The following is a 13,012-nucleotide window of genomic DNA, read 5'->3' as shown; positions in this document are numbered from 1 at the left end:
ATACTGTATAGTCACTTGCAGTTCAAAGTGCTCCCCTTCAGGTTAAGTTCATCACCAAGGGTGTTCATGAAGGGGATGGGGGTGGTTGTAGCACACCCTCATCTGGTCCACTTTCTGCGTCATATTTGGGTGATTAGCTGTTAAAAGCCCTTAGTGTAAAGAAATTGCTTCTTATTGTGATTCAGTGCTTCCAGTTTATAGGAATGATTCTGGATACCACTCAGCTCAAGGCATTTCCTCCACAGAATAGGTTGATCCATATTAGTCAGGTGGTTTCACATTTGTTTGATTTCTTCTCACCAGACGGCCTATTCAGTGTCTCGTCATTAGGCCTTATGGCTTCCTACCCTTTCCTGATACCCTTGGCATTTCCACAGACATGGCATATCTTCTCTAGTAGTGTTTGAGAAGAGAGTGAAACCAGCATTATGGAACTCCGAGGGATCACATAGTGAGTCCCTCTCATTTTCATGAGTCTTTGCAATGGTGGGCAGGTCATCTAAGCACAGTGGTAGGGTTTTCATTCTGACATTCTCAACATCAGATAATGATTGTGACAGAAGCGTCTCTCGACTGTTGGAGTAGTTATCTGGGCAGCTTGTCAATAAATGGTCAGTGGTCCAAGATGGAGTCTAACGATCACCATGATGGCCTACAGTTCAGGGCTGTTAAGCTAGCTTCATGGTTTAAAAATCTTTATTACGTAAAATAGAAACACCTGGCATCAGCAATGTGCATAACAGCATGACCCTGAAACAGTTCAAACCCTGCACTTTCCCAGTATCACAGATTGTACATTTGGTACATGCAACAACACAGTTGAGAACATGTTAAATAAATGACACAATTATGTAAGGCGGACAGATCTATGTTCGAAACATATCAGCAAACGTTGGGTACAAGTAACAGAGGTGAATATTTGAAATGTTACTTTTACTTAACACTTCTTCAAAATAAAACAAATGAGAGCTACAAAAATATGTCCGAGAAGCTACATTCTTTTGAGCCTTTTGAAAGGAATACAAACTCCAGTTGGAACATAATGCAAGACACAATATTGGAAGTAGAAAGTTAAAAGTCTTATGTAGACACGGGGCTGATCCTTAAATTCGCCAAAACAATACTTATGCCATAATTTAGTATAAAAAATCCATCTCCCGTGTGTTTGCAGAAAATGTCTAAATCAGCAATGTGCTGCCTACAAAATACTTTTGGAATTAAAAAGCACTCATTGTATAGTAGCCCCTGGCACTGAAAGGAACTACTTTGCGTCGGGAAGTGCTCCTTGTGAAAGAGCACAATGCTGCCATTGACAGTGGCTGAAGTGGACTTACCCATTGCCCCATGCTGTATGCTCCAAGGGGTGAGGGGGGCAGAAGGGAGGATGTGACCCTCTGGTGCTCCCATATTTCTCAGGACGCTACGCTGTATTTTGGGGGCAGGCTGCAGACATCTACACCCACGGGACTGCGAGGACCACGGAGCATTGCGCTCCCTTAACTCTGCTCACCTGGTTACTCTTCCCGGTCACGCCCTTGCTCTCGCGCCGAGCTCATAATAGCTTACGTGCTAGCGCGCTAGCGGTACGCGCGCGGGACGACGCTCGGGGCGAAGACCGGGCAAAGAGCGGGACGTTTGTGGCCGTTCGTGGACGGCCGGGGACGGGACAGGTCACTCTCCCGTTGTGTGATATTGTTACCGTTCATACGCATCTGAGTTCGTGTGAGTATTTGTAAAGCTGCTGATAGGTGGATTGTGCTATTTAGTTATTCCCGTGTAAATATAGCATCCTAGCAATTATTCCAGTTGCTCTCTTAGGTGTAATATAATATATTTTGGGTCCTCTTTTTTATAATTTGGTTATTTTCCTATAGCTTGAGCCCCAATTATAAGTATGACTTCCCTAAGGTCTGGTAGGAAGGTCGTTCAGGCTAGCCAAGGGGGTAAAATATCAGGGACCCTTGATAATTTTATTACAAGAGCGGCTCGCGTTCTTGAACAACAAATTATCTTAACTGAAAAAAGACTGTCCTTAGAAATTTTAGCTAAAAGATCATCCTTGGGTAATATTATGACAGTTAAGTCCCCAGAAAGTAGACTGCCGCAAACTGTTTTCGATTCATTATCTAGCTCCACCACTGCGTCGTTGAATTTAACTGCCCAGGGCTCATTGGATATTGTACAAGAGCCAATATATATCCCTGGACCATGTGCTTCACCCCCAATTATTAGCCCTTCTTATTCGCAGTCTACTTCTGAGATATTGTGCACTGCTGCTCCGACTGTGAGTAACAACCCTAAGCCTATTCTTGGCAAAAGAAAACGTAAGGGAGTTATCTTTAAAGGTAAACGTGTAAAAATGTCTAAAACGCCCAAATTGCATGATACTGCTAAGAATCGTGAAGCTCTCGATTCCAAAATATCTCGTTGTACTGCTCCTATTTCAGGAAGCCATAGGTCACCACTTGTTACTATCAAATCGAGTGCTGACCCTTTGCCTCCTGATTTTCTCCAGCATATAGAGAAACTATTTAAATCTCTTCTCTTACCTTTATATGAGAGAGTTAATCGACTCTCCACTTCGCTGGAGAAAATTGAAGGCATGGTGCTCATGAACTCGTCTATGTTGGAGAAACTCACATTGACCCCTACTGGTCCTAAGTTACCATCTATTCCTGTAATTGTTGACAGAACTAGGTCTGATTCTAACGGTAATACTCATAGTGGTAGAGTTTCCTCGAACTCTCTTGTTCGTATTGACCCTGTTGTAGAAGCATCCGGCCCTCCTGCTAGTGTAGATGTGCCGATTGCTCCAGGATGTAATACTAACAATAGTACAGCTATTACTAGGAGTGATCCTATTGTTAGTAAGCCTAGTACAGAGAGTGTTGACCAAATTCACAAACTCCCATGCATAAATCTTCCCCCTGAGTCAAAGCCGTATACTGTTATAATGGTAGGTGTGCCACGGCTCACCCAGGTCAAACCCGAGACTCATAATGAGTTGAAGAATAAAGTCATACACTGGCTAAATAGCAACATGCCACTACCTCCTAGATTAAGTGCTGAGATTATGACCGTTCGCAGGGTATGCTGGTTGGGAAATAGAGCCAAGAAAGTGGAGGGAGATTGTGTGATCATTAACTTTCGGGACCCAAGGGTGGCGAGCCATATCTGTTCCTATCCTAATAACTTGAGTGCCACTGGAATATCTACTCTGGATATGTCTTATTTTTATTCACATGACCCTCATGTTTTACCCTGTGACATGCCAATTCCATGGGAAAGGGTCAATAAGAACTCCCATCGACAGACAGGATTTGATTTCCGCCTTCCATTGTTCAATTCTTATGCACCGCTGTACACTCTAGATGGAGTTGACTGACTACCCCCAACTTCAAAAAAAAGGGACAGAGTGTGCAAGGCCCGTTCAGGCCTAGATAATACGGGACTAGCAGGGAGGGGCGGGATAAGGAGGGTACCTTTGGCCCTGGGCATATCACCTCCAAATCCCTCCCGGGTAACACCTAATAGGTCACCTCTTATCACTAGTGATCCTGGTATTCCCGAGAGTGAGAATAATGGTCTTGAACACATCTGCACCCAACCTGTCATATTAGGAGCTGCTCCCGCTTCCTTGCTTTCTACCTCCACCGGCTCTCCCCCTTTGACTTTGGCTTCATGGAATATTGCTGGTCTCCGTAGTAAAACAACTTTGGAAGACTGGTCTGCCTGGGTGAACACGCACGATATCCTGGTCTTTCAGGAAACTTGGGCTGTGGATCCCATTTATTTTCCCGGGTATATAAACTTTTTTAAAGGGGCTGTACGTGGAGCAAAAGGACGCCCATCTGGTGGCCTTTGTATTTGGGTCAAGCAAACCCTTGGGTATAACCCTAGGGAACTGGTCATAGATAGTCTAGACTTACTGATCATCTCACTAGTTTGTAAAGGTGTCCCTGAAATCCTGATCATAAACATCTATAACAGGGGCCTCCCAGGCGGTCGTGGCACAAATACATATCTTCAACTAGTTGGGTTTTTGGACAAAGTCAACACGGGCTCTAACGTTGTAATATTGGGTGATTTAAATTGTTGTTTTGAGCCACTGCCAATTGCTCCTGACTCACTCACAGGGGAGGTGGACGCGGTCTTTAATATTCCACCTCTAGATCTTCCTCCTATCAAGAGGTGGACCGAATCCGCTACCCAGTGGATGAGCCTATGTATGGAGCGGGGCTATAGAGCTGCCAACGGACGGACTCCATCAGACAAAGCTGGTAGGTCGACATTCTCCGATGGTCGACGCTGTAAGAGTCGAATCGACTATGCCCTAATCAAAGTGGAGTATTGGTCTATGCTATCTGATATGGTGGTTTTAGACCGACCCGAGAGCGACCACAATCCATTGGTTTTGAATTTATTACTATGTCCAGCTCACAGAAATAAACCTTCCGAAATAGTGACTGCCGAAACTTTATTAACCAATAACCAACGGCGAGTACGCTGGGACAAGGTAGCCATTGATAGTGTACTATTATCAGAGATCAGTCAGAAGGTTTCTCGTGCTCTAGTGGATCTACAGCATCTACTGAGCACAGAAGCCACATTCACAGAGGCTACCCAAGTACACGACCACTTATTTTCAGATCTTAAGTCTATTTTTTCAAAACCATGTAAGGGTAATAAAATTGTTACGCTAAATTCCAAATCTTGGTATAATAAAGCATGCCGAATTTCATACAGCAAATTGAAACACGCTATTACTACTAAAAATCGGGCGGCTATTAAACAAACCAGAAAAGATTACACCAAGGCTAAAGTAACGGCCAAACGAGAGTGGGATAATGACCACTGGAACGATCTCTTGGCTGCTAGCAAAAATAGGAATTTAACCCAGTTTTGGCATATTGTTAAGTGGGGTAACTGTTCAAATACCCAGATTCCTAGTAATCATGTTTCTCCGGATACCTGGGTCTCGCATTTTGAATCCCAGTTTTCGGATGGAAACCGGGTTGAGGGGTTTGCCCACACAGAAAGTAGGGACTTGTCCATCTCCCCTACATTTAATTTCGACTGCGCCGAGGTTGCAGCGGCTCTGAGAAAGGTGCCTAGTGGCAAGGCTCCGGGAATCGACTGTGTCCCTGCAGACCTTTTTAAGTCTGACCCCGGCAACTGGGTACCCTACATTGCATATCTTGCCAATGCTATAGCTAGAGGGGCCACCATTCCTGATTCCTGGAGGGGTGCAGAGATTCTTCCCATTTTCAAGAAGGGTGATCGCTCCTGTCTGGGGAACTATCGCCCGATTAGTCTTATTGATTCTGTGCAAAAGATTATTGCTAGGATGACCTTGGCAAGAATCCAGATTTGGATTGAACAGGAGGATATCATCTCTCCACTACAGGCCGGTTTTAGACCTTGCACCAGTACCATCGATCAGGCATTCAAATTCCTACTGATTGTCTGGAAAACGGTTTATCTGTGTGGTGGTACTATATATGCTGCCTTTATAGATCTTCGGTCAGCATTTGACTTGGTCAATAGGACCAAGCTATGGGATGCTCTGGCGGAGCTAGGGATTCCGGGAGATCTTTTGAGCATTATCATTAGGTTGTATGATAACAACTTCGCCCAAGTTCGATGGGGGAAACAGGGCCAGGTTACTAAAAGATTCAGGGTCAATAGGGGTGTTAGGCAAAGGTGCGTCCTTGCGCCCACGCTGTTTCTATTGTTTATCAATAGAGTGGTCCAGTACTTTTCATCTACTCCCACGGACGCACATATGTTGGGTGGAATTAAACTTCCACTCCTCATGTTTGCCAATGACACCCTACTCTTTTCTCAGACACTCTCAGGGTTACAGTCGGCGTTGAATGTTTTTTCTAATTTCTGTAATGATTTTGACTTGTCTGTGAATGTATCTAAAACCAAATACATGGTGTTCAACAAAGGGAAAATGTTTTAAGGGCCAAGTTTTTATGAATAATGACTTGCTTGAGAGAACTAATGTCATGACCTATTTGGGGGTAGTATTTGAAAATAAGTTGGACTGGAGGCCGCAAATTGACGTCCTTACTCTTAAATTTGCCCAGCTCTCTGGATGTCTTGTTAAAGAACAGAAGCAATCCCAGTTGAAAATAATTGGCCCCCCTATTAAAATTTTTAATGTTAGGATAAACTCGGCGATCCTTTATGGAGCCGAACTTTGGGGCTTTGCCAATCTCTCTCCCCTGGTCAAAGCACAACATAAATTCTTTAGAATGCTTACGGGCCTTCCCAGTTCCACCCCGTTGAAACCATTGCTGCTGGATCTTGGCTCCCATTCATTCGATGACATCGCTAGGTTTAAGCCATTGGCCTTTTGGAGGCGACTTTGGACTGTTCCCGAACTAGGTCCTTATGCTAAAGCCTTTCTTGATGTCCGTTCCATCATGGGAGCAGGTAACATTCCCTGGTTCAGACAGGTTAGACAACTCTTGGATTCCATGGGTTTGGGTACTTTGTGGACTGACCCGGCCAACAACTCCTTTCCCTCTAAAAAAGATTTTAAAGAACTCTATTGGTTAATGGTACTGCAAAAGCAATTATCTTCTGTTGCAGCCGACTCTTTGACTGGCAGGTTTCTTGATCAAAAGAAAACCCCAATTCTTGAAGCCTACTGGGATACTATCACTAGGCCCAGAGACAGAAAACTTTATCACCAGTTTAGAGTTGGTACATTACCAACAAACTTATTTACTAAAAAATGGAAGGGTGTATCCTCTGACTCTTGCAACTGGTGTACTGATTGTGTAGATTCTGTGGGTCATGTTTTTTTCGTTTGCCCTGCATATGCCGCCCCTCGGGCTATATGGCTCAAACCCCTTTGTCGTACACTGGGAACAAGACAAGGGTTAGTAGCATTAGATATCCTGCGCTTTGATACAAGTGAATATGTTGTAGTCGCAGTTGCCAAGTTTTTAGCTTGGGCTTGGCTCATTAGACTGAGGAGGCACTAAAATCATTGAACTCTGGCTTCTTGTGATTTTATTATATCGTAATATGTTGTAATAGTTTTAATATACATTTTGTTTGCATTCTTTTTAATCTTGTAAAATGTCTTTTATGATGAATTATCGATAAATAAAGACTTATGAAATGAATGACATGGTAAAAGACCAATGGATTGCAAGTGCTGGCTGAAAGACCCTATAAGTAAGACTATTCTGTTTTTTAGTAAAATCAAAAGGTCTTGGCTAACGCCAGACCTAAATATAGCATTTGTACTAGTATGGCGTTGTCTGAAATTTTACAGTGCAGAACGACAACACAAATAACTGTTCAGAATGTTGTTTCCATTCACAAACAGGGTAATTTGCATTTGTGCAACCAGACTACCCAGTGAGCAAAATGAATTAAAATAGTACATTTTTTTCAAAGTTGCGTAAAATGATACACCCTCAACCATTTTAACAAGTTAAAGGCTTTTTAAAGAGCTTTTGCAGTGCCTTGTGAAGAGGGGGGTTTGGGGTCCCATTAAATATTCAGAGTAGAGCCCCCCACAACCCCAAAGAATAGATTTAATGTATTCCCAAGTATCTTAAATACGTTTTCGGTGTTCTGGCCAACATGAGGGAAAGTATGTGGTACAGAGCTATTTCTACTGAGCAGTGTGGTTGCTTTAGTTTGGGAATTTTGAAATAGAGGCACAGCAATTTGCGAACATGGTAATTGGAAAAATAACCAAACATCAAAATACACAAATAATTTGTTTGAAGTTTCTGGTTGCCTACAACTGAGGTACTCCCAGTGACCTAAGGGGCATTTAATGTGGTCAACCATATTATGTTTGTGGGTAGGGAGAATACCTTTTTTCTGAGTTATGCGGCCAGTCTGCACGTCCTCACATTTGTACAAGGCTCCGGGGCCGTTTACCACGTCCGTATGGATCAAATGTAAGTATTGTTAGCTTGCTTGTAATGTGTAAAAGTCACTTGTGTTTTCGTTCAATTCCTATGAACGACACATGAGCCTCTTCTGAAACTACCTCCATAATCTACACCAACTGGCAGCTCTGTTGGTGGTGTTGCTAAGAGTGTCGATATTTGGACTCTTTGGCCTTCATCTGACAGGGTCCCTCCAAAGCAGGTGGGTGTATGTTGGCATTGGCCCCTCCAAAGCGGGGTGGGGGTATGTTGGCAGGGGCCTCTTCAAAGCGGGGTGGGGGTATGTTGGAAGGGGCCCCTCCAAAGTGGAGTGAGTGTATGTTGGAAGGGGCCCCTCCAAAGCGGGGTGAGTGTATGTTGGCAGGTCCGTGTGGCAGGCTTGCATTTCTGCTCTTTGTGCTGCAGCTCATGTCCAGGTCAACAAACCACTAAAGACAGAGTTAGCCTAGCATTACCAACTCAATAGCACTCTCATCCCCTCAAAGTTATTTATTATATTTTCTTACAATAAAAATGTAAGATGATATGTTCCTAAATTAATTTAATTTTATCGAATACACAGCTGTCAGACATTTTTGTTTAAATATGTATATGTCTCAAAAGCACAGCACTTCAGGCGGGGTAATGGACAGATATTCACCCTGGTGGAAACAGATTAATTGCAGAGTCCTACGGGCTCGTACATAAACTGCATCAGGGAGACGTTTGGTAAAATCAAATGTAACAGGTGCATCCCCTGAACTAACATAAAGTGCCACCAAGCACTTCTTTAAACAGACCAGTTTTCACTTACCAAATTCAGTGCCAGTAGATCCCCACGACTAGTCAATAAAAAATCCCCGAACGCTTGGCAATGGCGCCCATATCCCAAAGTGAGAACACAATCCAGCTAGCAAAGCTGACCTCCAGCCAGCAGCGCCATACGTGGGCACCACACTGTAGCAACCACAGGACATCCCCGAGATGGGACCCTTCTTTCCTTCATCCTGTTGACTTTGTTTTTACATTTCGCTGTTATGTGTATTTTGTTTTCCTGATTACCCAGCTGTGCATAATTACAAGAACTTTAAAAAGACTGGATAATTATTAGTGTATTTGGCATCGGTTGCCTAGCGACAAAAGGATGGAAAAGCAAGGTTGGTGTTCAGAAGGAAAAGGTCATGTTATTCTCTGTTTCAGGAAGACTTTAGATGATTTCTAATAATGTCGCGTTGGTGTACATGCTTTGTTTCTTCAAACTTCCAATCCGAGGGGTCGTGAGCCGCGCACATTAAATTAATGGGGGCCAAGTGCTCAGAAATTATCGAACGGTTTGAAACATCTCCAGTGACAACCACCCCCCCCCCCCCCCCCCCTCTAGCGTGCGCGGTGCAAGCTGCAGGTCCACCAGGCCGTCAGGCAGCAGCCAATCATCTGCTACACATTTGCATTTGTGGATGAGAGCTCATTGGTAGCAGAGGCATGGCTGCTTTCTGCACCATTGACCGGAGCTGTCTGCAGAGAATGCAAAGTGATTCGAACCGCTGCCCTGCCTTGCCTTTCCCCTCCCGTATCTGTTTCTGCTTTTTGGAAAGCTCCCTCGCACCAGTTTGGAAGATACAACACTGATAATTTAATTTAAAGATGGTAGAATAATGACAAGTCTACCTATTTAGTTGAAGCAATAACCTAAGTTGTACCCTATACAAAGAGGTTAAATAAACGATTGTAGCTTTTTTTGTTATTCCACTAATTGTATACATATTTCAGTAATGTCTGAAGCAAGCCCTCGGTTATCCCTATCCCTGTTAAGTGAATTGTGTTTGTCATTTATTACACCACCCTAGTAAATGAATTGCCTCAAGGGGTGAAGTGGCAGTAGACACTGTCGTTTGTGGACAGTCGAGTTGGGACACATAGGGCCTGATTACGAGTTCGGCGGTGCAGCAGGAGACCGTCAAACCCGTGGTCAGTCTGCCTGCCACATTACAAGTCTTTCTAGTATCTGGCGGGCATTTTTGGGGTGTTCCCACAGCAGAGTCTCTGAAAATGGACTCTGTAATAGGAACGCCAAAATAATTCCTGCACAGCATGGTCTCTAAAGTCCATGACATGCGGGAACTGGGGTGCATGTACACAGGGGGGGCACATGTTGTGCCTCCCTGCATGCACCCTTTGGCCCTGAGGCAACAACGGGCCCTGCAGGCCCCCTTCGTTTCCTCTGCGCCACAGCTTTCATGGAGGAGGAACCGTCATGAAAACCGTTGCGGAAGGGAAACTTGTGTCCCGCCAAGCATAATGGTGCCTCTACACCGCCACACCACCTCCAGGGAGCTGCGGTTCACTGGCGGCATCTTCACTGCAATGGCAGTCCGACTGCCCTAGTAGTACTAGGGAGGTCGGAACTGCAGTGGCTGGACTCTCACCGCCGTGCCTCTGCGAGTCTGGCGGTCTGCCAGAGTCGTAATCAGGCCCATGGTGTACTAATCCTTGTGGCCATGAGGAGGAGGGTTAAACATTTTGGAAGCTCAGTGTTTTAAGTTGTTTGCCTCGCAGCTGTGATAGTGGGGTGTAGCTACTTGGGGTATAGAAGGTAAAAATTGCATTTTAAAGTGAGGTGCAGTGCATGCAGAGGAAGCTACAGAGTACAAGTTGCAGCTGCCTCAATTTGTCTGCCCAGTAGCCAATCTGGTAGTAGAGTTTTATATTTTATGCAGTCTGTTCATATGGAATTCTGGAAATCGAATACCCAGTCCCTCTGCATATTCATGTTTGAATTTCATGACAGCGCACACAACTATAGTTTTTTTTTGGCAATGCGTTGTAGGGTCTAGCTGAAAAGTTTTGGGTGGTAGGTAATTGGCCACTCTTGTAGCAAAGTTCATTTTGTCATTTACGCAAAATTCATTGTTATGTGGTATTTCCACAGTACAGGGTAAGTGGTGAAGGTGACTTGATGGTTGTGGAAGGTGGCGTGGCTCCAGAATATAATGCTGGAACTGAGGTGAGAAGGTTTCTGTAGCTTAGGAGTCTCGGGATCAGAGGTTTGATGCTGTTAATGAGTATTAACACCACTAACACCACTAACAAAATCATTTTTTTAATCTGGTAAATTAAGGCACTACTTGTAGATATTTACCTCCTAGTTGCATCACATAGATGACTTTAATGTTCACTCCTTTAATCAAAAGAGTGATTGGAGAGCTTTTGTGACTGTAATTAGGTGATTTCTATAGTATTAGGAAGGAGTCTGTCTCCTTAGGAGTTATTGAAGGTAAATGGTAAAGATTTACTTGTCTTATGCGTCAGTCATATTTATGGGTATAAGCACGCCAGGCCGAATGGCCACAACTATTCAAACCCTCAAATCCACACCTCAAATTGCCCTCAGTCAGCACTCAAGCTGAAGCTCAAAAAGCACTTCGTAACTATTGGGAAGAGTTTCAAACTGTGGCTACAGATAAGTGTGTTTACTCTTGTATATAAATTCAGTCATAGTAGTTGACAGCAGTCACTAGTCCCACATGGTGACTGTATTGCTTAACGAGAGAATCATCAAGGGGCCAGGCCATTTCAATAAACTCTTAAACATGTGTCAAAAGAGTCAGCATAACAGTATACAACCTTTTTCAAGAAAAGTGAACCCATTGTTGGTGATTTAGGCAAAGTAATTAGCTTTTTAATCTTATTCCCTACTTTTTCTTTACCCTAGCCCTTTGGAGTGAACCAGCCTGGGCCATATATCATGTATACAACCGTAGATGCGAATGGATATATGAAAAATGCTTCAGGTAGGAGGAATGGTTTTAAACTTACTTGAACAATTGTGCAGGCTGGTGGTACATTGCACTGTTTAGGCAATCAGACATTATTTGTAGCAAACATTGATCTGATACACACACTTTTCAAATCATATGCATATTATGGGATGTGATATGCTGTATTGTTAAACTCGTTGTACTTCAATTGGTGACCATGCATTTAATGTGTACTTATGAACTGTATAACCTCATAGGTTCTTAATGACTCCAGTATGTTTTAATATGGATAATGTTGTTTGTCTGGAAAATATCACAGAGTTGTCTCAGTCTTATTTAAGGAATTCTGCTTTAGAAGACACCATCTCTTATAACAGGATCCACTTGGCACATTGTCTTTGCCTGCCCACCAGCCTAAGAAAGGTTGGGACGACTGGGTAATCATTTAATAAGCATTGGCTGTGATCCCTGCAGCTGCAGAAACTAGATACATTTGCAAACTCACTGAACGCCAAAAACCTCCCGTGTACTAACAACGTTTCAGAAGATTAGTGTGCAGGTGGACTGAGAAAGCATCATGTTGGAGTTGGTTATTTTTGTATTCCTCGATCTTCCGTGGTATGGTCAGTTGTGGAAGCCATCATGGACTAACGGCTGCTGACATGGTTGATGGGCAGTCCTTTTTTTCTTCTTTACTGGTTGAGCGAAAGCCTTTGTTTCTCATGTGGCTCTTCTAAATCCAGGTCAAGTGGGAATGATCTTTCTTTCGATTATGCTTGAGTAACCACTGCCTGAACATGGGGTAATAGTCTGAACCTGTGGCTCTTCATTAAGTGCATGGAGAGGGAGCGGTTTTTGAGTCACTAAATGTGGCATATGGGGAGGTACATGCCATAAGGTGTCGCCAAGTACTCTCTGGGCAGTGGAACACGTTAATTTAAAAAACACTGACACATGTTTTCTGTGGAAAGCTCAGAAAAGTTAACAGTGCCAACAGAACAGACCACAAGAAGGTATAGTGATTCGCTTTGCTTTTTAGGATCCATTCACCTACATGTGAAATGGTATGGATCATCTTCCACAAGTATTTGTTGGCTCCACGTACTAAGACTGTACATTTAAGATTGCCATTTGGTAAAAATTGTGTTGTGTGCCTACTTTATGGATGTGTTTTTAATGGCTGTTCAGTGGTGCTAGCACAATTGTCGACATCCTTTTGCTAAAACAGTTATATTAATGCAATTCTTTATAGTGAATTGAACATATGTGCTTAAATTATCAATGCAATTTGGACTTACCACCAACATTTATTTAACTAGATTATTCTTTCACCTATTGATAAATGTT

The 13,012-nt window shown here is 43.4% G+C and overlaps 1 protein-coding gene across 1 annotated transcript in view; it reads left to right on the top strand.

Moving 5' to 3' along the window:
- Positions 1-13,012, top strand: part of ITFG1 (integrin alpha FG-GAP repeat containing 1) — a 1,870,060-nt gene that overhangs the window by 1,703,418 nt on the left and 153,630 nt on the right. Inside the window, exon 14 of the mRNA XM_085639265.1 lies at positions 11,620-11,698. Within this exon, the coding sequence (XP_085495391.1) occupies positions 11,620-11,698 (79 nt within the window). The remainder of the gene's footprint in view (positions 1-11,619; positions 11,699-13,012) is intronic.

This window comes from Triturus cristatus, chromosome 12 (assembly GCF_964204655.1).
Source record: "Triturus cristatus chromosome 12, aTriCri1.1, whole genome shotgun sequence".
Taxonomy (NCBI): Eukaryota; Metazoa; Chordata; class Amphibia; order Caudata; family Salamandridae; genus Triturus; species Triturus cristatus.
This window is presented reverse-complemented; position numbering and strand designations above follow the sequence as displayed.